Below are 27,711 nucleotides of genomic sequence, written 5' to 3' on the forward strand. Positions count from 1 at the left end.
GGGCAGTCTGTGTGTGGTACTGCGAGTGTTGGAGAAACTAGGCAAAGCGATTGCGAGCGCCTGGCTCGTTCGAGGCAAACTTTTCACAACCAGACCTTTTTAAACAAACACGCAAATAAGGATTGGGAGATTTTTCCAACGACGACAATTCTGCGAACTGTGTTCAAGCGAGACCCGAGTCTTGACTGGGGAAAACCTTCTCGAAGCGATTGCAGGCGCTGCTTTTCTAGGGTTGGGATTGATTCCCAACCAGCGCCTAATACTGCTCGTATAAGGTCACGAGTGGAGGACTTCGACGTTTCCGCGGAGCGAGGAATTATTGCTGTATTTACATTCGCGGAAAAGGATTTTATGGAGGCTAAAGGTAACGCGAAAGATAACTTTCACAAGAATCCACTTGTAATCTAGACTGTTTATTTAGCAATTGAGCGCTCTTCGTGCTTTATTTTCTCCGTTCCTGTTTTAGGTTATTTCGTATGTACCTCGAGGCTCGACATTGTGCAAAAAGGAATAAATGTACAATCCGTTGCTCTTGAGTTGATTGGATTCTGTTGCTGTATGTCTTATCTCGCGTTTTTGACATTGTCCCGTAATCTTGTCGGGTTACATTCATGCAAACAGCAGTCAGGTAATCTTGTTATTGCGAGAAGACTTGTAAGCAGCTTGTTAGTCGCAGCTCGCAGCGCAGATGACAAGCAGCAAATGTGTGTTTGACTCGCTCGACACAACTATTCTGTGTTTACAGCACACGCGCAGCTGAATGCTTGACTCTTATTGGAGATAATGAGCCATCGCGCTGTGTTTTTGTTTTGCTCATCGGCTCTGTGAAGGATAAAGGAGTTAAATCGGGGGAAAGGATTGCGAGAAGCGCGTGGATCGGGTGGACGGACTGGGCTTTGTGTGTCCGCGAGTGCAGGGAGGGGTGACGGACGGGCTCTCGATCATCTTCTCGGATTACTGAGGAACGCCACTTCCCCTGGATCTTCACCTCAGAAGGGATACATTCAAGATGTATCCGCAGGGCCGGCATCCGGTGAGTAACATAAATTATATTGATGCATTGTGTCCAGCGCCGCGCGAGCGCGTTACCTTCTCGACCGTTGAGCTCGTGATCCTCGCGCACTATTGTGTCGCGTGACGTTTCTCTCGCGCGGTGTGTCCTTTATTTCTGCTAAAACTTAACAATAATGTGCTCTCCTGGGTGTCCGTTAACTTGCTTCCGAACAGTGGTACATTTTCATATCACTTTCAAGTAAAAAATAATGTGTAAGGAGGGAAATCAGTGGCTAGTTTTTCTCCGGGGTTGTTTAGACGCAGTGACCCGTCTGTGTCACGCCGACCGCTGCTGATTGTCGGAGGCTGTTCCCACCAGAGTGCCCAAACCACCGACAGGCCGAGCTCGAGGGAGCTCCTGGGCACTTCTGACAAACTGCAATTCTGCCCCGATGAAATATAATTTCCCCCCAAAATCGGGAAGCATGAAATGTGTTATTGACACCCGTGGTTATACCCATGACTTGTTCAAAAACACAGTGAAAGTAAAACCTGAGACCTATGGACTGCTGTAAAATGAGTAATGGAGAAGGTCGTAGTTTGTTTTGGTATTGGTGGTACAGTGACATATTAAAAACTCCGTTGGTGTAATGGCATATTGCATCAGTGACTAGGTTAGATCATATTAATAATGTGAGCTATGCTTTACAACAGTTAACATGAATGAATGATTGATATTTTTCAGGCACCTCACCAGCCTGGTCAGCCAGGCTTCAAATTCACTGTAGCAGAATCTTGTGACAGGATCAAAGATGAATTTCAATTCCTTCAAGCTCAGTACCACAGGTAAATATTGCTGTTAATGAACTATATGATGATGATGTATGTGGCTAATGCATTTCACACCTGTTACTAGACTCAGAGGCGGCTCTGATGCTGCTTTAAGTCTGTGCAAATCAAATGCAGTATCAGTACAACTATGTTGTAGTTGTCATAACAGAGTTAATAAGTAACTATAACTATATTATACAATGTATTATACCATTATGTATAATGCAGTAACTGTAATAGTTTCATATGTTAATTTGAAATTCCATGTAAGTGACTGTAAAAACAACATTAGTATTTGTGTCAACAAGTCCCATGTGTATGTGCCCACCCTAGAGGTCTTAAGGGACTTTGCCGTCCAGCAGCACTTAGAACTCATTCCTGGTCTTTCTCTCTTCTTACAGTCTTAAAGTGGAGTATGACAAACTGGCAAATGAGAAGACAGAGATGCAGCGACATTATGTCATGGTAAGAGCAAGATGTAGATTGTTTTCGTAGGTCTGTTGTTCCTAGAAAACATCAATAGGGCCACCAGCCAGCTATCTGAGCTAATGTTTAGTATCCACTACCTCTATTTATTGTGTGATAGCGTTTGCATTGATTGAACCGAAGGATCAGTGGTGAGAGTATAAGAGTGTGGGTGTTTTTATTTGTTGTAAAATGCCTGGAGGGTGTTTTGGACAGGGAGTTGCTTCTTGTTCCATCTGCTCTGACCTGAGGTGCTGAATGTCTCTTGATTCGAGTAAGGCAGGCTTGCTCCGTTTAATCAGCATTTAAGGGTCCACTCTATTGTAAGTAATTTGTCAAGATTAAATAAGAATTTTACGGTAATAACGTGCAGTGACCGTAAACGACAATTGGGCTGCCAGCGATCTTCTCAGCCAACCGATTAAAAATTAAACAATGCACGCATTTATACAATTTAAGTGTGTATAGTTGTTTTTGTCTTAAATTACTACCCAGCTGAAATGTTATCAACCTTCAGGATGATTGCAATCTCACTAAATATTGGCTCGTGTGCAATTCAAGAATTACACTAATATTAGTGCAGAGGAACACCTCTTATTAGAAGTCCAGTGAGTGGAAACTGAATTCCATCAGGATGTGATGTAATAGTGCACAGGTTGAACGGCGTTAACGGAGCTCTACTTTCTCTTATCTTATTTGAACATGCAGTAGATATTGACTCAACATGCCGGCACCTTTGTTAAATATTATTTTTCGGAGGAATGCCTTGTGGTGGTAAGGCCACTACCAGATAAACGAAATGAAATACACAGACATTCTCAGAGAAAAATAAATGTTTGCCTTAGTTGTTCGGATGAACATGGTCTGATCGGCTATTTTGAGTGTAGAAAATGACTTTTATCTTAAGATGACACGGATGCCTATGAGATGCCTCTTCACTGAAAGTAAATGTCTCTTGGAGATTAAAAGGGTGTAGAGAGAGAGAGAGTGAAGGATGGCAGATGACATGCTTATTTGTCAGTCTTTGCTTTGTTTAAGTGCTGTTGTTTATTAACGGGTTTGAGTTGAATGTTAGTGGTGAGGAAATAGTAAGTGGTCGCTAAATAAGTGTTACCAGAGAGATTCGTAAACATTGCTCTCTTCTCATATAATCAGGCAATTATCTGTCTTAGCCTTGTGTACACTTGTTTTTTTTTTTGTCTGTTAAACTAGGAAATAAATTGGGTGCATGAGATGTGTGTGTTTGTGTGTGTATAGAGGTGCTACTGTTGGCAATAGCATTGTACTATTACATGTGTACTAAATGCATTTCCCATTTTCTCTTGCAGTACTATGAGATGTCCTATGGGCTGAACATTGAAATGCATAAACAGGTATGGTCTACTGACACCATATTGTTTTCGTTGTACATAATGTGTATGCTTCTCTGTTTTGCACGTGTCCTCTGCCATGACAGCAAACAAATTTGTTTGGTCAAAGAGACGATAATAACACAGCAGGGTCTTTGCAGACATTATTGGACAGTGTAGGGGTTTTGAAAAAATGTCCTGCAGCGCAGCGGCTACTTTTTCATCTTTCAAAGAGTCTGCAAGAGGCGCTTGCACAAAAACATGCAAGTATACGTTTTGAGTAGTGATTAAATTGATTACAGTGGTCAGAGGCATAGTGGTTAGTGCACATGTTTGAATCTGGCTTGTGCAAGTTTGAATATGTTTCCTGAATCTCTTCCCCTTTCTTCTTTTTGTTTCCTGTGCTGCCCCTATAAATAAAAGTAGCCAAAAGTGGTGTCTGCACATAACTGAACTTAAAAGAAAATCAAGACAAAGATGGAGGCACAGACAGAGGCCAGCCCATTTAAAGGTCATTAGGTCAGCTGTGTCCAGAAGGAATTGTTATTTAGGCTTTTTTAGTAATGGATGTGATTGGTTGCCATCACAAGCTGTCCTAATTGCTGGCAGCCTGTATGTTGTTGTTGTTTTTTTTCCCCCCTTGCTTGCAACTGATCGATTGGTTTTGTAACAAATGCATTTTAAAAGAGAGACCAGCCAACACCCCCATTTCCTCTTTCTCTTTCTCTCTGTCATTAGTAGTGATATGATGTATAGTCATATGAGGAGGGCTCAGTTTGAAGAGGCCCTTTATGATTCTCACCCTGAGGCCTCACAAGGTTAATGGTATCAGTGTGAGGGTGGTGAATTGGAACAGTATGCACGATCCATCAGCTACTTCGTGTTTGTGTGTGTGTGTCTGGGCCACATGTCTCTCTCTCACAGACACTGCATTTTCTGAAAGGTTTTGTCAGGCACTTATCTCCAGCTGTGAGAGAGACGGAGAGAAAATGAAAAGGGAGAGAAGGGTAGGTGCAGGGGCTTTGCGCAAACAGGTTAATCGACTGGCTTTTTTTTTTGCAGAGCCTCTCTTTTGTTTATCAATAGAGCTCTGACTGAGTGGACTCAAATGTATGAATTATTCATTGGAGCATGGACTCCCTGCTCTCTCTGGAGTTAGCGATGACAGCAGTCTGATAACACAGTCTGCCCTTCATGTAGTGCTTTTGGCTGGAAAAGATCGGAAGGAAAATACACCGGGGTGCCAGATTTGTCATGTGCTTTCAGGATCCACCAGATTCAAAATACTGTTAAATAACTGTTTTATGTAATCACGCTCGAGAGTTTGTAGTGGTTCACATTAGGGGTGCACCGATCCGATATTAGGATCGGATATCGGCCGCGATACTGACAAAATAGCTGGATCGGGGATCGGAAAAATTAACAGATCCACAAGCCGATCCAGGTGTTTTTTTTCCGTCGCAGCAGAACCTACGTCATTCGTCAGCTTCACGTGTGTCGCATGCTAGAAGGGAGCGAGCCACGGCTGTGTGGAGGAGATATTTCACGCTTGCCACGCCAACTAGTTCGTCGCTGTTTCGAGGGTATTGCTGCAAAGTCAGGGTCTTTCCTGCATTGACATTTTTTTGACGGCCAAAGCCTAATTTGATGAGTTATTGTGATTTACGAGTGATGTAGAACAGATGCTGCGCTTGTGACTGAGTGACAGAGAGACCGATCTGAGAGCTCCTCCCCCGCGCGCGCTCTCTGGGTCTTCAAAATAATCAGTGTTCGCTCTCATATTTCACATATTAATCCAAATCAAAAGCTCGGAAGACCGAAACCATGTTGCACGTGACACATTCGGACAATTTTGTCCTTGAATTATCACTGGGTGTGAATTGCGCTCAAAAAACATTGACTCTTCTCTGACCAGCTGACATAAAGCATACTTTCAATAAGCGGGAGACAAATTATATCCAGTTATGAAGTGTTTTCTGTGTGTTGACATCTTTCGCGATGTTCTAACAGACGGGATTCGCACACAACGCGTCTGCTAATGTCCGATTCGTGACCTAATGACTCCTTTGAACCGAATCATTTTAACGACTGGCCAGAACAACTGATCTGTCCAACACTGAACTCATGAACTCAGTTTATTAATTTACTCAGAACGCATCTGAAATGAGAACACAAGTGTGCTTACCCAATTTAGCAAGAGTGGGTAGTAAGAATTATTTTTAATTATCAACAGTATTTCATCTTATTTCTGTTGACAATGTGTAGTAAAATAAATAGGCCTAGCCTACAATCATTTAATCTGGAGTGAGGTGAAACCAGAACAAAGTTGTTATTAGCTAGCTGAAAATTTTTATTAAATTGCATATGGCAGAAAATTAGACTATTTGTTAATTTGTAATGCTACTTTTTAATATTGATATGATTATATACCAAAACAATTATCTGTAGTGTAAAAAAATGTTTGGTAACTGTCAGATTACTATTGTATGTTTGACCAATACACTGTTTTTTGTTTCCACTGCTACATTTTATTTATTTAAAGAAGTTAGATTACATTCTATTTTAGATTTGAATGCACAATTGTTTTTTAAATAAATAAGAATTCAACACCTTACATACATCTGTTATTTTGTCTTAGTTATGTTTAGTTAGTAAAGTCTAGTGCCTTTAGTCTCTTCAAGGAAGGTATAAGGTGGAAGATATACAGTTTATTATTAATTCAACAATATATCGGATCGGTATCGGGTATCGACAGATACACAAAGCCCAGGCATCGGTATCGGTATCGGGACTGAAAAAGTCGGATCGGTGCACCCCTAGTTCACATCTTGCGGTACGTTAGAGCCTCGGGGCAGGATGGTGAGTGTATGGTCATGGGGGGAGGGCTGGCCATGTGGGGGCAGGAACTGGACGCCTGTGCTTGTCAATGTAGCCCTTTAATTACTGAGCCTCAGAGGCCCCTGATCTGCTGTCCCTCTGTGTTTAACACAGTTCCCTCTGTCTTCATTTTCTTCCTCATTTTGTCCTGAAGTACTCACTGCCGAATGAATGCAGAACTAGTGTGTGTGTGTGTGTGTGTGTGTGTGTGTGTGTGTGTGTGTTATTGGTGTGGCTGTATTTGGTCAGTTCTTTGTGTGCACACGCACTAAGCCAGATTCATTAAGTGAAGCTCAGTCTGTGGCCTTAGAGGGTGAGAGAGAGCGAGGAGGGGGGTTGAGACAGGCAGCGGGGAGGGAACTTGTTCAGATGAATAATTTATTCAGGATTCCAGGAATTGTTTGCCAAGGTGATGATGGTCGATTTGATTCTGAGCCAAAGCAAACTGACTCAGAGCACACTGCAGTCTCTCTTCAGAAGTGTTTGTGTACATGTGAGTGAGATGTCTAGCGGTGACAAAGTGCGCCCACATCATCATGGCAGGCCAGTAAATTCCTAAAAGGCAAGCATGATCATCTTAAATCAAAAAGTGCAGACAGGGTTATATTATAATTAGTGGTCCGCCAATATTTGGCTTTTTTAATTAATTTTTTTTTTTATATATATCTATACCGCCCAATACGTTTTTCTGTTTGGCCAATGTGTCGGAAACGGAAATTTTATTTTGACAGCGCACATCACTGCCATCAATGCTCCCGTTCACTGTCTTCATTAGTTTATGGTCTCTGTTTAACAGTCATTAGATAGAACTGTTAAATGAAGAAAATAAACTGTATACGAAAAAGTATTAGCGTTTGCTCATTTTAAACAAACCTTTAAATATCTAATAAACAATTCATTTCACAAACTTTGCAGGCTTAGTCAAACACATTTTTTAAGCTTCTCATGGTTAATCTGTGTGGGTTATTTATTTTACGTACATATTCTTTTGGTGTGTCCCAATTTGCATACTTAAGCACTGTTCCATGCCATTTTTATTATGAATAGTGTGTGCAGCGTGTTCACTAAAAATTCCAAGAAGAAAAGTGCACTTCAAATACCAAATACTAAGTTCAGTTGGACACACTATGCACTCAGCTGTTAATTACATTCCACAGTGCTATCATATTCCAATGCTGGATGATAAAATAACCTTATGAAGTTTATACACTAGAGGGTGGATTCCATATTACATAGTATAAGTACATAATGTATTGTGCATCATTTGGGACACAACTTATATTTTATCTAAATAAGAATAAACAGTCAAATCAAGTAAATTGCTGTCACAACAACATTTAATATAAATGCCAATTCTGCACTGAAAGTTAATTATATTAAATGTTTATTAATTAACGCCTTTAAGGACTAACTTTAAATGAGCACTTTTTGTATCACTCGCGGTGCAATATCCAATATTGGCCGACATACATTTTAAATGTAGACCCAAAATGATAAATTAAGTCTTTTAATATCAAAATAGCTACACTAAATATGTGTCATGTTATTGGACAGCGCAATCTGTAATCAGATACAAGCAGGATATTTTAAGCTGCTAACCACATTGCATCTTTAGTGTTGAATATAGATACTGTAGTTTGTGTGTGTAATTTTAGGCCACATCTGTCTCTCAGCTCTGTTCACTGAACCAGGTGGTTGTGTCTGTGTCCTTTGTGTCCGGCTTCAGCAGATGAATGCACAGAGAGACACAAACATCACTAAACAGTTCCAACAGGATTTGTGCTGCATATGCAGCGAGAGCAAGACAGAGACACCCTGTACAGACGACTGCTGCTCAATGCAGCCTTTCAGCCCGAGGGAAGCCGAGGGTTAGAGGAGTCTGTATCAGGCGGGAAGGAATGAGAAACTCAAATGTGTGCTTTTGTTTATTTGTTAGCTTGTCTTCTCTGTGAAGAATGCATGTGTATATGTGGCTGCTTAAGTTTAAGCGAGCATGTAAATGTAAGTTCAACCATCCAAACGGTCTCCTTGTTTTTTTCTCTCCCTCTTGTCTGTAATTGTTCTTTGAGTCACAGTGCAGCTGTATGTGTGTTCATTTGTCAGTGAGTGGCTCTCCTTCAGTGTGCAGTTGTTTTGCAGCATATTTAATCCTCATCAGTGTCTCCCTGCACTCAGCTCGTACCCACAGCAACAGGTAAATGGCTTCTGGCGTGCCATTGACAGTGCTGTGCGTGAGAGCTCTTCACATGCTGCTTGACAGCACTGAGCACCTGGGATTGTGAAGCTGAGCAGAAAGCCTCTCTCTGCTGAAGGGCCTTGTTTTCACTCCCTCTGCCCTATTTTCTTATCAGCCTGTGTGGAAGCTGTTCTAGTAGCTTACGGCACTCAGCAACACCACACTTCCTGTTCTCTTTCCGTGGGGCAGTGGTTTAATCTGAGATTAATGTATGTAGTAGTTTAGTTTGTGTGAAGTGATTCGGATTAAATTCTTGTTTTATGGACTATCAAGGGCGAATCGCACATTTTGCCTAAAGAAAATGGTGCATTTTGTCATAAATCAATTTCCAGTAGATTATTTACAATGTTGCATTTGTGTTACAATAATGTTTGTCTTTAGTTTTTTATCATTACTGTAATGTGTGGGTCACTCGTTTTCTTTTTTCCCTTAAATTGTTTGTCCTTTTTTTTTCTTTTTTTACTCTAATAGGAGTACAGTATTTGTTTTGTTTTTTTGTATCGTGATCATGAGATTAGAGGATACAATCTGATATAATTGTCAATGTCACAATGCTTTAATCTTTAAAAATTCTTTAAGCATAGGCAGTTTTATTGTCGTGAGATTCACCCTTGTATCATGTCTCTCCTAAAGTGTTTTTATTTTTTAAATGTAGATATTTGTAGCACAATCCACATTTTGATTCAAGCCGGCGTCACAACAGGAGGCTGTTTGCTAAAGCAGGTGCTCACTGCTGTGGTACATGGTGTGCTGTGTACTAACAAGTCTTGTATGCCGTTTATCAGTGGAAAAGTCACTTCTGATAATTACTGTGGAATATATTCTCCTTTGGACAGTCACCAGGGTTTTTTGGCACAGGCATAGGGGGTTGTTTCTCAATCTTTCCTCTGTTAACACACACACACACGCGCGCGCACGCACACACGCACTTCACCCCACCCATGAAAGACAAGCCGTTACTCCCCCCTCCCCCGTCTGCTCCCTTTCATCCCACATTAATTTGCTGAGTTGATCTGATCGACAGGCCGAAAATTCAATTTAATGACCTGCCCCTGTGCGCGTAATATGATTTTACTGCCTGTTATGGTCAAGCAGAGCTCCAATTTACATAATGATCTGAGGGAGAGATAGGGGTGGGCCAGTTGCTGTGGCAACCTCAGAGTGGCATACAGGAATGGAAGCCAAGGGGAGGGGGTGAACTGATAGAGTGAGCGAGGAAAAAGAACCTCAGCTTATGGCTGGTGTATGAGGGCAGGCAAGGTTCTTATGCTCAAATCTTTCTTTTTTTTGGTTAGATGCCAACAGATTGTTGTATGCGTTTGTTTTGTGAAGGAGTGTGTGTTTGTCTAGCAAAGCTGGGCTGTAAAAGCATTAATAGCTCAATGACTCTGAACGGGTGTGGAGAGGGCTTAGATCCTTTGTTCATGTCCCTAGAGACAGTTCATCACAGGTCAGAACACATCCACTCTCGCCCGCTCTAAAGAGAGACCGAATCCATCAGAGTGCCAGGGTCAGCACCCTCCCACAGGCACTGAGGTCACACTGCCAAAAAATGAATGGAATGTGGCTTCCAGTGAAAGAAAGAGAAATTTCTCTTCTCCCTCACCTGCTGGGCCATCTGCTCCAACCTATAATCAATTTGTTCACCGCCCCATACTTCCCTCTCCCCCTTCACTCATGCTCTCCTTTCCCTTCTCTCCCTTTCTTCCTGAAGCGTTAGCATAGCTCATGATGAAATATAGCTCTTGGGGACTTCAGGTAGCTGTGAGTAATGCAGGAGAACCAGAGCATGTTGGCTGATTACCCTGTCCGTCTCTCCATATCAATAAAAGTCATTTTGAATATTGCTGTAGGGCTCCAGTTCCTCGCCTCCTGCGCTGCTGGAATGGGAGCATGGGGAAAAATGGTAATTGCTCAGTATTGCCATCGTTAATCTCCCAGCACCAAATCGGCATTAGCATATTTCAGCATCTTAATGAAATAATCTGTCTGGGTAATGAGGGGGTGGTGGGGGGTTGAGGCCAGACGCCCCTCCCCCCTTCCATTATCTCTCCTTCTCTCTCTGCCAGATGGGCACTGCAGGCCTTCTGCCCATCTTGGCCTGGCAGAGCTGTGGATTTGGCCAGATCTGTTTCAGTAGCAGTGTGCTGGAGTGCCGTTTGGCTTTGTGAGCCGCACACACCATATCAGCCCTCAAAGAGCCTCATGTTCATTATGCACCGAATCAGACACATGGCAACATTAGCGAAAACAGACGTTTCTGAAGTTTTTACTTCATTTATCAGGAGTTCTGGAGGTATCCCATCATGCCTTATTTAGATCCACGGAGGCTTGATTAGAGCATTCAGCAACGTGAGGGTGTTGGAGCGCATGCTGTCGGGAATTAAGTACATTTGAGTGATTAGAGAAGAGCTGACAACATTTGTGTCTTTTTTTTCTGTTTCAGACTGAGATTGCCAAACGGCTAAATGCAATTCTTGCTCAAATAATGCCTTTTTTGTCACAAGAGGTAAATATTCTCCATCTCTTTTCATAAAATGAGCGGTTTGCCATCGTTGTGTCAATTATCTCCATTAGCCCATGCTAATTTGCTGTGTATTGATTTTCTTTTCTCTTTTTTACAGCACCAACAGCAGGTCGCACAGGCTGTTGAACGTGCTAAGCAAGTGACAATGACCGAGTTGAATGCCATCATCGGGGTACGTGGACTTCCCAATCTGCCTCTCACCGTGTGTATACCCCTCTTTCTCCTTCATTTGACCAGGGCCAGGGACAAACCTGCACACATGCAGCTCAGTGTACTAATGCATTCATGCCTGGCTCCTAAATGACAATTGGATTTATAGTGTGTAGTAAAAAACATCAAATTTGCTCTTTAAAAAGCAGCTAAATTAGCCTACTCCCACAGGTGGGGTCAAAGGTGATAAATCAGTCTTAATCCTCCACTGTAAAACCTTCAATTCAACACGTATCACCTCAGCAGCTCTTTAACAGTCCAAGGGCAAATCCGTGATTGCTAGAGCCGTTTAAACCTGTGTTCTGAGAGGAGATCAGGATTGTTGATGTGTCTTAGTCCCATCAGTCTCCTGCTGCAGATTTGCTCCTGCCCTTCATGGTCTTGTTTTTACTTTTAGTTTGTAATGTGATGTTTACACCATTTTGTTTGCCTTTTTATGCCATCGTTTTTGTCTTGTCAATATGTGCCAATCTGTGTCGGTTTGTCACAAGGTTTGAGAGGCACGTGTGAGAGAGACCTGTTTGGGCTTGTGTAATTAAGCTCTTGTTTTGATCACACAAAGGGAGAAGTCTAATTCTGTCAGGGTTGTCTGTGATTAGCCATGTTAAATACTTTAAAGAGCTTGTGTTAAGGAGCATTGAGAAGCTTCCTACTGGCTTGGGCAACACAAGCATTACTTGAATTACAGCCTTAGGTTTTTGAGAAAGTAAACCGGTTTCGGTATGCCAGCCAATACGTTTGATTGTAATCCTGAGATAACTGTGAAATAATAAAAGTATGAGGTCTGATAAGGTCAGTAGACTATAAACACAAGTACTCTTACATGCGCAGTTAAGCAAGTTATGGCAGGTTTTTGCATAGTCAAGCTACAGTCTTCATCTTTCTGTCCAAATATACATGTTCAAATGCATAATTGAATATTTGAAGTTGCATGTTGTCTTTGTCGTTCAGAGCAAGCGCACAGCGATAAGGTCAGTTGTATTTTGACCAATGTATACATGCTTGACAGTCTAGGTCCAGCCAAACCGTTATGATTTCAGCCGGACTAAAGGCCCATTCACATCAAAAAACATAAACTATTAAGATAACTATAATGTAATATTAGTGTCCACACTAACTAATTATAATGTTCTGTTTATTATAAAAGTGCACACAGTTAAACCATCATCTGATTTAAATGCTCTAGCTCTTTCAATTCCGGTGGATTCTGATTTGCTGTCAATGTTTTTAGCATTTTTCAGCTGGAAAAAAAATTCTGAAAATAATTTCAACAATATCATTTATTTGTGTAAGGTGGATAATTATCGTCCTTAAATTATTTCCTTAATCCAACTAATCAACTTGAATGTGCATGTAAAAGTTCTGTGGGGAGTGTGGTTACCCAGCTTTGATTAGCCTGGGTTGGGCTAGTGGGTAGGAGGTCCTGAGCTGGGTCAGGACAGCCAGAGCCAGATATTGGAATTCAATTAAGGCAGATGAGCCAAGACTCTGACCCCTGTTTTCAAGGTAATTGCTTCCTCGAATCTGCCTGAATGCAACTGTCGACGGGGCTCCATCATTTAACAGCTAGCCATTCAGCAGAGCAGCTTGGCAAGAGGTGGGGGAGGCATGGGGGCAGGGCTTGTTGCTTTTGCTCACACATACACACACTTAGCAGTCACATGGTCATCATGATGGCGGATAAATAGATGTAGTCAGGCGGACACTTGCCTCACTGTTGCAGGAATTAACACATCCTCACAGGCTTGAAAAAAAAAAAAAAAAAAGCTTTTATTTGTTGGCTGGTGAAGATGGCAGGAGATCAATCTGTGTGCCCTGGTGGAGAGGGAAGGGGGGCGGGGGTCATTAAAGATTCACTGTTAATCAGGAGCCAGCAGTGTTTGGCACGGAGAGAGAGAAAGAGAGAGGATAAGGAAGATTGTGAAAGGCGAGAGAGAGAGACATTGTGAGAGGGAGTGATATCCACAGGGAGGGGCAGAGGCAAATAAGTGGGTTAGTAAGAGGATAGATACGCCCATGAAAGCTTTAGTCTGTGGTACGACTGACCTGTTAAAGTGGTAGTGCTGTACATGTCTGTGGCTTAGCTAATAAGTTACTGCCGTTGAGTTCTTATGTTAATGATGCTGTAGAAATGTTAAATGAGTATGAATAACGCGCGCACACACATAGACTTATGTTACATATGTTAGGGCTGCACAGTTATTCAAAATAAAATTGAAGACATGAAATTACTGCAATTTTTATAATAAAATATTTTGCCATGCGCTGTTTCAGAGTGAATCATGGCACTGTTCTTTTTCAATGTTTGTAGTGTGGCTTGGTTCAGGACTAAAACACTGTAGTCATTTCTTGTTTTTCATTTCAGTTGGTAGTATTAATAAAAATAAGTCCAACTATTTTACCAAATTGTGCAGTTTTGCAGACAAGCAAAGCAAATCTATTTTATTGCATTTTTATCAATTGCAATTCATTAACTTAATCACCACTTGTAATTTGATATTAATACAGGTGTGATCAAGCCAAACTGGACTTTCATTTCATAAATTGTAGTATTTTTCATATAGATGTCAATGTGAATGTTAATGCTTTTCATGTAAAACATTAGTGGCTGACTCTGAGGTTTGCTGCTGGTTTGCTCTTTGTTTTGATACAGAACACCAGATTCACTTTGCATACTGTTTCTGTTCATTTGCATTTCAGATTTCACACTAGCAGCATAAATAGCCTCAGTGTGTCTCAAAACATGGCTTATAACAATAAAAATGAATGTTTAGCCAGTTATTTGCCACTTTAAACTATTAGCAGATTACTAATGGGGATCAGGGTGTCTTTCTAGGAAGGTTAAGGCCGGGTGTTCAGCACTGTGCGAAGGTTAGAAAAACACATTTAAATAAAAGCACCCTTTGTTGCTAAAAACAATGTTGGTCAGCTTGGTGTGTCTGGGTGGATTTGTGAAGTAGTGATGTGTTATTCATGAGTGAACGTCTATGTGAGCGTGTAATGACATGCTCGTCTCTTTTCTCTCATCAGCAGCAGCCTCATGCTGTCTACCCTGCTCTGATGGTCAGTGCTAAAGAAGCTGAAACCCCAACATTCTTTAGATCCTAACGCTTCTGTGTTATTTAGTGTGCTTATGTTCTGCATTGTGCTTTTTTTTTAGTCAAAGCAATGGCTTTTTACTGTCAGAATAGTAGTGCTTGCTCACAGTTTTATAAATATATATTATATATTTATGAGTGCTGTTTACATTAATGAGACTGCAGGACTGCTGAGACATCAATAAAATGTATTTGATACATATTTTGTTTGCTTAAAAGAACTGAATGCATTAACTTTAAATGCATTACATTTTGCATGAGAAAAAAAATCTTAAATTACTGTCAGTTGTCTATTCACGGGTCTAAAATACATATACACTACTGTTCAAAAAAATGTTTTAAAAAGTCTCTTATGCTCACAAAGACTGCATTTATTATATTGAAAAACTATGCTAATATTGTGAAAAGTAACTTTTTAAAAAATATATATTTTAAAATGTGATGGCAACGCTGTTTTGTCAGTCATTATTTCTTCAGTGTCACATAATTTCTAATGATTTCTTATCACATTTGAAGAATACCAGCATTTCTTTTTTGAAATATAATTTTTTGTAACATTTATAAATGTCTTTTCTGTCAGTTTTGAACGGTAGTGTATTTCAGCTTTTTATCTGACAATCAATGTCAGTATTTTGTTAAGCACTATATGGACTGAATTAGTTTGATTTTACAGTTATTAGTTAAGTACTGATTTAAACTGAATTGGGTTTTCTGCAGTTATTACTAATGTGGGTGTGTCTGTCTACTGTAGATATGAGAAGCTCATGTGCAATGTATGTATGTCACAGAACCGTTAATAAAGCAAAATTATCTTGGTTTTAAATTCTATAATTATAACGCTGTGTACAATTACGTGCAATGAGATGTGTAGCTTTAATTGTATTAGACGAAAACACAAGTTTTCTCCATTTTTATTTCAGACATTAAGCAAGGAACAACATTATGTTTACCTAAACGGTTGCATAATCACATCTTCCTCTCTCGGCTGTAAACAGCCACTGCTTTGACACCACGTGTTTCTTACTATTAAATTAACACAAACAGAGAATGGCATATATCATTGGCTGTTGTTAAGGAGGCATGGAGGTGTGGCGTAGCCTAAGTGATAATAACCATGGGTCTGTGTGTAAACTCTATATTATATGCTGTGAGGTGACTGCAGTGTTTACCAACATTTCACTAAACTCACTTGACTGTGTGTGTGTGTGTGTATGTGTATGTGTGTGGATTAATGTATGTACATATTGATTCAATGAACAAATATCTGAAAGTCATGCACACTCATTTTAATTTAGCCTCTTGTGTAAGATGGGAGTGTGTATAAATCAAACCAGTGTGAATCTCCTGTAATTACTAAAAGTTTTGTGCATATCTTGGTTTCTGCAAAAAGATGCATGTTAAGTAGTGTGGGTTTTTTTTAAGAGCAGTGCATAAGTTTAGAAATATGTATGTGTTTGAGTGAGCTGTTCCCGCTGAGCTCAAGGAGGACATGTCCTTGTGAAGAGTGTCCTGCTTTGATCCAGCCACTAATGGAAGTGTTAGGGTGCCAATGTTCCTCTCCGTGCATCCTGTGAGAGAGGGGCTTAACCAGTCACCTTTAGTCAGTGCTTGCTGTCCATTTCCCCATTCCCTCCGACCCACTTGATGTAAATGTGTGTGTTGACAGCAGCAGCAGCTCCAGGCACAGCACCTTTCTCATGCTGCCCACGGACCCCCAGTCCAGCTGCCCCCTCACCCCTCGGGGCTACAGCCCCCAGGCATCCCTCCAGTCACAGGCTCAGGATCAGGTCTGCTGGCGCTGGGGGCTCTGGGTAGCCAGGCACACCTGCCAGTCAAAGATGAGAAGAACCACCATGACCTGGAGCACAGAGGTAACTTGTGCATGCACTGAAGAGAAAATGAAAACCAATGTCCTGAAGCAGCATGTTCATGCTTTGGTAGGAAAATAAATGTAAACGCTGACTTGATGTTTTTCTTTCTGTTTCTTTTATCGTCTTCATCGTTCTCCCTTGGATAAAGAGCGGGAGTCTAGCACGGTGAGTTCTGTCAGTTTCTGATTCTCTGTGTCTACTTTCCTTTTTTTCCAAGACTAACAATTGTAATCTACTAATCTATTGTAAACTACTGAATAGTGCGGAAGGCTTTACAAATGTGTAATTTGGAGTTTAACTTTAGTGGTAGCTTTGTGTCCATTTTAAATGTGCATTCAGTAGCTTTTTAGCTAGCGTTCGCATTGCTGTTCTTCATGTACATTTAAGTACCGATGCCACAATGGTGTTAGACACTGCACCTCCATCTGTCGAAGCCGATCGGTATGATCATCTCTGAATTTTATGTAAATTACGGTAGGCAGCTACGTTTACGACCCTACAGGTAGTGATTTGCCTGCTGTTTACTGCACAATACAAAATTAAAATGCTTTTTATAGAAAACAATTATGAGTACAGTGTACACCATTCAGATGACTCTTTACAAAACATGATTTATTCATTGATATGCAGATATTTTTTAATTAGCAAACAACCTAAACCTGGAAAACCTGTTGTTTGTAATTGTGTGTAAGAAAGGCTAGTACATTCTTTAACATTATTCCTTTTGTGTTCCACAAAAATAATTTGTTTTGGAATAAGTATGAAGTATGTCATGGCAGAATTAAAATAATTTTCGTTGAACTATTCCTTTAAGTCCTGACATTTGATAAAGAGGGAGTCAGTGGTTCATAAGCAGCATGTAGAGAGCCAAGCAGGCAGCATTAGGGCGCACACTAAGCTTTTAAAAAAAATTAAAAGGAGAAGGGAGCCTGTTGTATAATCCTGCTTTTAATCCAGGTAAAAATTGCGCAAAAGCACAGGCCAGGGATTAGCAGCGCTATAATTTCATCACAATTAAAAAAGACTTTGACTCTCTATCTTAAAGGATTTGTCCTCGAGCACTCTTCATGTCTGCAGCTCTTGGCTCAGATAAACCTTACTCATTCATCCATATCTCATAGCCTCCTCCTTTGTTTCTTCTTGTGCCTCTTTTCTTCAGTTTTGTTAACTGCTCTTTCATTCGTTCCTTTAGCTCTTTGTCTCCACAGCTCTGGTTCTGTCCCTCTGTGCATACTTCTTGCTGTGTTTATTTGAGGTTTTCATATAACCACTTAAATTCTCCCTATCTCCCAAATGCTGGATTGCCCCATTTCACCTCTTAAACTGGATATGCAGAAAGGTTTGACTTGGCAATAGAGTTTTGTGTGTGTGTGTGTGTTGAATGGGCAGCAGTGTGAATGGGTGCAGTCATGCCTGCAGAAATCAGACTCTGCTGCTGATTAGCGCTTAGTGCAGCAGCGACCATCCTGCTCTCTGCCCGCCAGGACTTCCTGTTGTCACGGGTCATCTGATAGCACCGCTCTGACTTTGCTTATTGAGTCACGTTAAGCCTGTCTTAAAAGGTCAGCCTATTAAACCCGCAGCTGAGATGCACACATACACGCTCAGTTGCTCGCTCGCTCCCTGTCAGGCTGAGAGAGCAGTCTAGGTCTATTTATTACTTTTGGATTAGCAGAAGAAGGGGGTGGGGAGAGGAATGGGCTGCTTAATGCTGACAAAAGCAACACTGAGAATGTTGTAGAGTGTTTGTGAGTGGGCTTAAAGCTCCTGGGATTCCTTTGTGTCATCTCCTGGAGAGCATGGAGTTCCTTCTGCCTTGGAGATCACTTCCTTTGGCCCAGCCACATCCTCCTTTTCATCTATCTCCTCTTCACTCTCTGCATGAATAGAGGTTTGCCAGTCAGACTAAGAGTGTGGGCTTGGCACTGAGATCATGCCCTGGCAGGTCCACACTCTCTGGCCCAGAGATGGTGCCCGTCTGCCCAGCTGTGCTCACAGAGGGAGCGCCACTCAGCCGCTGCCATTCTCTGTGCATTCTGGGCAATGAAATTCCAGCTGCTCTTCCTTTCTCCTTTCCTGTCCGTTCTGTTTTCACTTTCTCCTTCTGTATGTACACACACTTTCTCAGTTTAAGTACACTTTATTTTTTTGTGGTGAAAACCCAGGTTTGCTGTGCTTATTTGGAGGACTCCACAATTTGCTCGTGCAGAGATGGTTTTCGTGAGGAGCAGCATTTACTGCGAAGCAAGCTGCCCCGAGACACCGAATGCACCAGATCATGTGCCGCATTTATCTCCGAAACGCACAGTGCATTTATTTATTTAATTAAATTTCAGCATTTGCATGTTGATAATTGCACTAAGGCATATTATGTTTTCATGCCACCTATAATAAAGGTAGTGAGTGGTCTTGGCAGAGGGCCATGCGTGGACTCGCTCTCTCTGCTACGGCCTCAGTTAAGGCCCACTAGTTGTGCTGAAAGGGTGGCTGTTTGCTGTGTTTTAGTTGGGATGGGCATGTGCGGGAGGGTAGGAAAACAAGCTGTCGTCTGGCTGGTTAACTCTCAGGGTGAGGGTCCGTTTATTCTGGTCTGGTGTTTGCGTTTCACTGTGTTATTCTCTCTCTCCCCCTCTCCGTGCCGCAGGGATCAGTTTTCGCTTGACCCTGCTGTCCAGTTTGGCGCATTCGCGTTGTGTAATGCTCGGTGCAGGTTGCCCAGGGCTGCGGGGTTAGCCCAGAATGTTTGAAGTGTGGTGTGGTCAGGCTGGTTTAGAGGCCTCACTCTTCAGGGATAGTTTGCTCAGCTGTCCCGCCTGCTTTGCTTCATGGGGCCTGGGCTTGCTTGCTTGGCAGGCCCCACGCTCTCTCCCTTCCTCATTGCCAGGGAGTACAGGGTGATCTAACAGGGCCTGGGGCTTAACCCCCTCGCTTTTCCGTGTTTACCTTGTACAAGGGAGGAATTTACACACATGGCCCGCTCAAAGCCACTGGTGGCCCCATGACGCCTCTGATATTTGTATTTGTGCTGCTGAGAGCCTGGGCCATCCTCAGCATAGCTGACTGTCTACAGCTAATGAGCTGAGCCTAAAGTGCCATTTTTATTATACTGAGGGAGAAGTTCTTATTAATAAATATTAAATAAAAATAAATAAATGTGTGTTCTATCAATTTGAGTTTCTCAAGGTGACACCTTTTATTGAGGATCCTGAAATATTGATTATTCGCAAGTGGGCAGTTTACATGTTCTTTAAATGTAATGCTATTTCAAGGGAACATTAAGAGTTTGTATTGTCAGCAAGTGCACAGGGATAAGATTTTATTAGTGATTTGTTCAACTTCTGATCAACGTTTTTTTCTTTCTGTCTTGGCAGAATAATTCAGTATCACCATCAGACAGTCTGAGAGCCAGTGAGAAACACAGAGGCTCGTCTGAATACAGTCTGGACCCGAAGAAACGCAGAGTGGAGGAGAAGGACAACATGAGCCGATATGTAAGTTATACAGTTTGAGAAATGCATTCATTTTTGATAGTGTTAAATTAGTGTTTGAAAATTAATTTTATCTGATGGCAAATGCAATCTACCAATAATTTGTCTGAAGAACGATATGATGACAAATTGATCAAAAGTGACAGCAAAGACATTTACATTGTTATAAAACATTAGTTTCAAATAAATGCTGTTCTTTTCCAACCACTATTTCCAACATTGATAATATTAATGCATGTTTCTTTAGCACCAAATCAGTATATTAGAAAGATTTCTGAAGACTGGAGGACTGCTGGAAATTCATCTTTGCTTTTGCAGGAATAAATTACATTTTTAAATGTATTCAAATTTAAAATGGTTATTTTAATTTACAATAATATTTCAGAATGTTATTGTGTTTACTGTATTTTGATCAAATAAATTAAGCCTTCATGAGCTTAAAAGACTTCTTTCAAAAACATTTAAGATATCTCACTGACCTGAAACTTTTCAACTGTAGTGTACGTTTTACTTTTATAAATTTTACTCGTACCCTGCTGTAAATGTATTATTGAACCCCACAATATTCATAACGGTCTTAAATCACTGCTGTTTATACACTACAGGACAGTGATGGTGACAAAAGTGATGATCTAGTCGTGGATGTGTCTAATGAGGTAAAAACTAACATGACTTTCCCATTTTTGTTTGGAGAACATCTTTCGTATGTGACTGACTTTTCTTTTTCCCACTGTAGGATCCAGCCACTCCAAGGGTCAGCCCGTCTCACTCTCCTCCTGAGAATGGACTTGATAAGCCCAGAGCACTGAAGAAAGATGCCCCCAACAGCCCAGCTTCTGTGGCCTCCTCTGGGAGCACGCCCTCTTCTAAAGTGAAGGACCACCCACATGTAAGCGTTAGGGGCTAGAGGATGGGCGTTTGTGGTGTCAAGTCTCTGCACATTTACAAACCCTCTTCTTCCTCTCAGCAGTTTTATAGCTTCAGCATAAATGTCAGTTTGAAGCGTAACATGAATACATCAGCTACTGTCAGACAAACAGCGGCTTAGCTGCTAGCCTTGGCTAATATCTCGATGCGCTTAGCTAGCCTCAGAGGGGAAGAGGAGAAAAGAGAGAAGAGAGAGTGATTAAAGATGAGCGAGAGGATGAGGTCTCGGGGAAGGGTTCGGTCTGAAGTTTAGCTTTATCCTCCTCCGCAATAATGAGCTGTCAGTGTTTGACTGGATTAGTGCGAGAGAGCTCTCTGGATTTGAGCATTTGTGGTATGTAGCTTTAGCTTAGTTAATTCCATCTCTGTTCCTTCATCTTGCAGAACGACAAGTCCTCCACCCCAGGTTTAAAGTCCAACACCCCCACCCCACGCAACGACGCTCCCACCCCAGGAACCAGCAACACCCCTGGGCTCAGACCCATTCCCGGAAAACCGCCTGGCATGGAGGCGCTGGGTAAGTAGTAAATGCGCACGTTATAAAGCTATCCATTCATCAACCATTCACATTTGTCTAAACTTGAAGATTGTGACCATATTTTTAGTTATGGGACAACTTTTTGAGGCAAAAGAGCTAATCTATGCTAACCAACCAAACGTGTAAGTGTGAGGGTATTTTTATGGCTTTTTAACTGTGGCTTTTTATTTTTCCATATGTTCCCATCAGCACCTGCCCTACGTACACCATTGTCGATTGCGGCGCCATATGGGGCTCCGTTTGCCATGATGGGACACCACCCAGAGATGAATGGTTCATTAACTAGTCCAGGTGTTTACCCTGGCCTTCACATCTCTCCTCAGATGAGCGCCGCAGCCGCTGCTGCCTATGGACGCTCACCAATGGTTAGACTCCCATGTTGTTATTTTCTATGATTACATAAACTTTCCTAAATGCTTGCAGAAGCTTGTTGTCCTGTTCCCGTTTTTCTTTCTCCATCTCCTGTTCTTCTTATCATCTAGGACAGTGTTTCTCAACTCCAGTTCTTGGGACCCACCTCCCTGTATGTTTAAGATGTCTCCCTAATCAAAACAGCTGATATGTTGAATCGGGTGTTTTAATTAGTGAGACATCTAAAACATTCTGATAGGTACATCCCCAGGATCTAGAGTTAGCTTAGCTAACTTAGCATGCATACCCTGTTAGCATAGCATTCCGGTTAAATATTACCTTTTGCATTTTTAATGCGTTTGTTCTGCATCTCTGTTTGCGCTGATGGCATGGGAAGTAAAACAGTTGTCTGGGGGTCTCTAATAAAGGCTTGAGGGGAGAGATAAAGTGCAAACAAGTGCTCAACTAGAAGATTAAAAATGTATAACAATAGAGCTGAAACGGGAAAATTAGACTGTCAAATCAGTTTCAGTTTGTTTTGCAGCTTATGTATTTTTCACATTTTACTTTTTTATGCTAAGATGTCTGTGTGTTGCAGGCCGGCTTTGATCCTCATCCGCACATGCGTGCTCCCGGTCTGCCAGCCAGTCTGACCTCTATACCTGGAGGGAAACCGTAAGTGCTGTTATTGAGCTATCTGTAATCATGTATAGCACACTACTGTTAGAAAGTTTTAGGTCAATACGTTTTTTTTTAAAGTAATACTTTTATTCAGCAAGGATGCATTACATTTCTCGTGACATGTATAATGTTAGAAAATATTTACATTTAAAATAAATGCTGTTCTTTTCTATAACTTTCTATTCATCAGAGAATCCTGAAAAAAGTATCAGTTTCCACAAAAATATTGAGCATATTAACATTAATAACAATAATTTTTTTTCTTGAACACCAGATCAGCATATTAGAAAGATTTCTGAATTAAATAAATTACGTTTCAAGATATATTTAAAAATGGTTAGTTACATATTAAATTGTTAGAATATTTCAAAATATTAATGTTATACTGTATTTTTGATCTAATGAATGCAGCCTGGCTGAGTTTAACATACTACTTTTAAAAACTTTATAAATCTTACTAACTTTTGAACGTTGGTGTAAGAGAATTTCTTATTTCTTTATCCTTATTCTCTTCTCATTCTTTTTTGTCCATGATAAATAGGGCCTACTCCTTCCACGTTAGTGCGGATGGCCAGATGCAACCGGTACCTTTTCCTCCAGACGCTCTTATTGGACCAGGCATTCCCCGTCACGCTCGGCAGATCAACACACTCAGCCATGGTGAGGTGGTGTGCGCCGTAACTATCAGCAACCCCACGCGGCACGTCTACACTGGTGGCAAGGGCTGCGTGAAGATCTGGGACATCAGTCAGCCTGGCAGCAAGAGCCCCGTCTCGCAACTCGACTGTCTGGTAAAAATTGATGTCTAATCAGTCCACACAAATGACCAGGCTTATTTTTGAATTATACTTTCTGAAGTACAAATCCACTCTTTAATTTTTTAAACATTACTATTTTTAATCTTTATCCTACCTTTAATCCCCCTGCCAAATAAAGAACCAAATCTGTAGGCTATGTGTAGTTATTTTAAGAGAAAATACCTTGATGGCTCTCCATTATCCCCCTCAGTCAGAGTAACTTGCTGTTTGTGTGTGTGTGTGCATGTCCCTGTGCTTGCTCTATAGTGCAGAAAGCCGTGTATTTGATGAGCTGTTTGGCCATTATAAAGTGATTTAATTTGTCTGAAAGCCTGGAGTTATTGATCTCCCTCAGGAACAGATCTAGAATTCTCCTGCTAATTTGAAAATGTGCTTCATACTGGTGCTGCAACTAAAAACCCTTAAAAGCTTTTCCCTACCCACTTACCGTTCTGTGCCCTCTTATCGGCCGCCTCTTCTCCTCTATTAACCTTCATAAACACAGGTTAGACAAGATTTAGAGAGCCAGAGCAAATAACAGGGAGCTGTACAACTGCTTTTTAGCTCTGCCATTTTGATTGGTTTACCTCTTCAGCCTAGAGAGGGATATTTGTACATATTCTTGTGAAACACAAAAAAGAAATTGAAGATTGTTTTTGTAGCATTTTTTTCAAAATACTCTTTTAATGCAGCATTTCAAAAATGTCTGTCAACATGAGTTCCCCTCTTCTCTCTCCTTTCAGAACAGGGATAACTACATCCGTTCCTGTAAGCTGCTTCCGGATGGCCGTACTCTGATTGTTGGAGGAGAAGCCAGCACTCTCACCATATGGGATTTAGCTTCTCAGACGCCCCGTATCAAAGCCGAGCTCACCTCTTCTGCTCCAGCCTGCTATGCGCTGGCGATCAGCCCCGACGCCAAGGTCTGCTTCTCCTGCTGCAGTGACGGAAATATTGCTGTCTGGGACCTTCATAACCAAACCCTTGTCAGGTAGGAAGCACACCAGGGGATGCCACATGAATTGGTGTCTCTTTGTGGATAGAGATGTATACAGTGCACTGATGCATTTAAAGACAATGTGTTTATGTCTATGTATGTAGGCAGTTCCAGGGCCACACAGATGGGGCAAGTTGTATAGACATTTCCCATGATGGCACCAAACTGTGGACGGGTGGACTGGACAACACGGTACGTTCCTGGGACTTGAGAGAGGGAAGACAGCTTCAGCAGCATGACTTCACTTCACAGGTAAACTTCACACACACTTTCACATGAATACTTTGCCCTGTGATACATGAGCACATGTAATGTAAAATGTTACCCAATTTCTTTTACGTAATAAACAAACTAGGCAAGTACTCAAACATTGTAGGTTTGAACCATAGAATGACTGATTCATGTTGCATGTCCAAAACATCAAGTCACAATGTTTTAAAATGTATTTTCTTGACTTATTTTAAAGATTATGACACATGATCTGTATGCTGAATGCTTTATATGTTTTTAAATCGGTGTGTGATGTGCTTTGCGCTCTGATGCAGATCTTCTCTTTGGGCTACTGTCCGACGGGTGAGTGGCTGGCTGTGGGAATGGAGAGTAGTAATGTGGAGGTGCTTCATCATACCAAGCCTGACAAGTACCAGCTGCACCTGCACGAGAGCTGTGTCCTCTCCCTCAAATTTGCCTACTGTGGTAAGACGCTGTTACTTTACCTTTTATGTAGTGCAGATGTCTTGCACCTGAAAATTAATTGATGGGGGGTGGGGGGCATTAGACTTACTGTAAAGTATGAGAACATGGGACATGACTTGGGAAAACAATTGCGCTTTAGTTTAGTGTTCAGTGGTGTTTTTCCATTTTAGCGGGGCCAGATTGCACTTTGTACCACTCCCTGCTCTCTCTCTCTCCCTCCCTCTCCCTCTTTTAATGGCCCACTCTACTTCCAAATAAGTCGAGCTGTAGTGAATCAAGTCATTTAGATCAACCTTGACTCTGTACCCATTAGTGCATGTGTGTTTGTTCCATTTCCTAAAGGTAAATGGTTTGTGAGCACCGGGAAGGACAATCTCTTGAATGCCTGGAGGACTCCCTATGGTGCCAGCATTTTCCAGGTATGTCAGTCAATACCTCATTCCCTCCCCCTTGCTACAGAGGTGCTCCAAATGTCCATACTACATTGGAAGTGTGTGTTTTGTGTGAGTTGTAGTGCAAGTTTGATTGATTCTCTCTTCAGGCTTTCATTGGGACTTTAATCCCTGTCGTAATAGTCATTGAGTGGTGGCTTTTATTTTTGTTGTGGAATTGCAGCTGTACAGAAAAGGCTATCATTGTGGGCATACAAGTTTTCAAGTTTAATGTTCTGGTGCAAGTTTCAGAGGGTGCACGGCTGCCATATTTGAGCTTACTCTGTCTGAATGACCTTGTCAAATAATGCACATCAAAATCAATCAGTATGTCAGTGAAGAAACTACTGTTTTAAACTAAAGTTTGCTATTGTCAACTAAAATTTTGTTAAGATATTTTGTTGTTGTTAAAGCAGAAAACAAATAAAATATAAATATTAGATGGAAAAAGCTACGTAGGCCTTGGCAGCTAACTGAAGTTTGTTGAAGTACTAAATTTTTTTTTTTTTTTTTTTAAAGTGACAAACTGTTTTAAATTAATACAAAATGTAAAAAATAAAAGCTAATTCAAAATATTAATATAGCCTGTTAAAATGTTTTACGGCACCCTGCTTCTCGCAAAAATCACGCAACTCTCCACCGCTCATATATGTTGCTAATCGTCTATTTTTAACACCCATATTTGCCTCTTAAGAGTGCCGTACATTTTTCAGTTATTATTTACAAGGGAGTGATGTTAACATGCTTCTCTGTGGTTTATGATGTCACTGAGTCTCTGTTTGATTATGTCAGGCTAATGGTTTTTCTGCTCCCTTCCCTCCACAGTCCAAGGAGTCTTCCTCTGTCCTGAGCTGTGACATCTCGGCTGATGATAAGTACATCGTGACGGGATCTGGAGACAAGAAGGCCACTGTGTATGAAGTGATCTACTAAATTCACTGCTTCACCAGATGTAAAGACCTATGGATTGAGCTTTGGGCCCGATTTTGAATCGATTCAAGGGATTACTCCTCCACTTTTTCCTCCTTTTATAGTAGGAACCCAGGTTAGGAATTGGTTGGTCCACTGGGATCGGATTTCATTTTTAACACCTGGATTGTTACAGAAGTGGAGCGGCCCTTTACAGATCCAAGCAGAAACGTTTTAAACTGTCCCAAGGACTCCCTGTCGGCACTAATGTAGTAAATATCGTCTTGCCTTTGCTTTCGGTCTGCTCATGGGATTGTGTGTGCCTATTCCTTCCATAGTATTTTTTTTCCCCCCCTCGCCTTCCTTCCTTTAAACAAAGTGAACGATCTGTGATGTAATATGAAGCAGTGCTTCAAATTTAGCCTCCTGCTCTCTGGACAATTTGTTAAAAAGTGTATATATGGAGTAATAAAGACGTTTTATAAATATATATAATTATATATATTTCCATGTCCTGATATACTTGTGATGGGTTTCTTTGTCCTCATGTCCTTAATGCTTGATGAATGTAGATTAGGACACACTTTTTTAATTTTGATTTTGTAAGCACATTCTCTGGGCTGGCCATTTGCTAAAAGGCTCACATGGAAAACCCCTTCCAGAATAATCTTAGTAATTTTTTTTTTTTGTGCTTTTTGAGCCTGTGCTGTTCGTGGAAACGGGATCAGACTGGAATACTGCAGAAGTTGGAATATGACAGAAACAGCCCAGAGGAGAATGAAGAGTCGTTTGTAAATTGAAAGCGATATTAAACTTGGAGGATGACTAACTGTACTACTTTTCTGTGCCCTTTGCATTATGTGGCGTCTTGTTGGGAAGAGGAAGTCAGATAATGAAGTGTGATTGTAACATGCTGACTCGGCATGAATTGCACGCTGTGATGAGTAACATGCCAACTGATCCCATAAGCGGCCCCACTATAGTTCACTGTTGTTGAAACGGGATATGACTCACCCCAGTGATTGACAGCTTGCTTCTGCTGTAGAGAGCCCCACCCTAATGAGCCTGCAGCCCTGTTTTCGCTCAGATTGATGTAAACCTTCTTTGTGAGCGATCAGAGTCAATTGGGGATTCGCTTCAGTACCAGTTGAGCCAGTTTTGTAATGAATATATTCATTGCCTGCACTTGACTTTGGTGGAAGCTTGGTGTGAAAGTGTGCGAGAGTGTGAGAGAAGAGAGCAGCTCTTTTAAACCTTTTTGTGTAAATGTGTTTTAACTGTTGAAACTGGGGCCGCAACAGAACCGGTCTTTAGTACAATACAAACCCTGACCCGCCTGCCTTTCACAACCTCTCAACTTCACACCAAAGTATGTAGCAAACTGTGTCAGCACTGATCATGTACAGCTGTTAATAATTCAATAAACTTTTTTTTTTTGT

General features: G+C 41.3%; 1 protein-coding gene across 8 annotated transcripts; it reads left to right on the forward strand.

The window, feature by feature from the left end:
• tle3b (TLE family member 3, transcriptional corepressor b) lies at window positions 1–27,711 on the forward strand. 8 transcript variants are annotated; one of them, XM_079811104.1, is made up of 22 exons: window positions 2–364; window positions 831–1,033; window positions 1,739–1,839; window positions 2,226–2,289; window positions 3,618–3,662; window positions 11,198–11,260; window positions 11,376–11,450; window positions 14,519–14,551; window positions 16,253–16,457; window positions 16,606–16,622; window positions 19,829–19,948; window positions 20,551–20,601; window positions 20,682–20,834; window positions 21,257–21,389; window positions 21,600–21,775; window positions 22,360–22,436; window positions 22,984–23,233; window positions 23,983–24,230; window positions 24,341–24,488; window positions 24,782–24,932; window positions 25,275–25,351; window positions 26,189–27,711. In XM_079811104.1, the coding sequence occupies exons 2-22, from the start codon at window positions 1,010–1,012 to the stop codon at window positions 26,294–26,296; spliced, it is 2,319 nt and encodes a 772-aa protein (XP_079667230.1). In that variant the 5' UTR covers window positions 2–364; window positions 831–1,009; the 3' UTR covers window positions 26,297–27,711. The 8 variants fall into 8 exon arrangements, with proteins under 8 accessions (XP_079667233.1, XP_079667230.1, XP_079667227.1 ...); XM_079811101.1 differs by having other exon boundaries at window positions 10–364; window positions 11,376–11,480; XM_079811102.1 differs by having other exon boundaries at window positions 10–364; window positions 11,376–11,480; window positions 14,522–14,551.

The sequence above is a fragment of the Gobio gobio genome, assembly GCF_949357685.1.
Source record: "Gobio gobio genome assembly, chromosome: 2".
Taxonomy (NCBI): Eukaryota; Metazoa; Chordata; class Actinopteri; order Cypriniformes; family Gobionidae; genus Gobio; species Gobio gobio.

Excerpts from the sequence above, each read along its gene's own strand:
- tle3b (XM_079811101.1), top strand. The coding sequence starts at position 1,010 with ATGTATCCGCAGGGCCGGCATCCG. Across the intron at positions 11,261-11,375 it reads TGCCTTTTTTGTCACAAGAG|CACCAACAGCAGGTCGCACA; the intron begins GTAAATATTCTC and ends TCTTTTTTACAG. Across the intron at positions 24,231-24,340 it reads CATAACCAAACCCTTGTCAG|GCAGTTCCAGGGCCACACAG; the intron begins GTAGGAAGCACA and ends CTATGTATGTAG.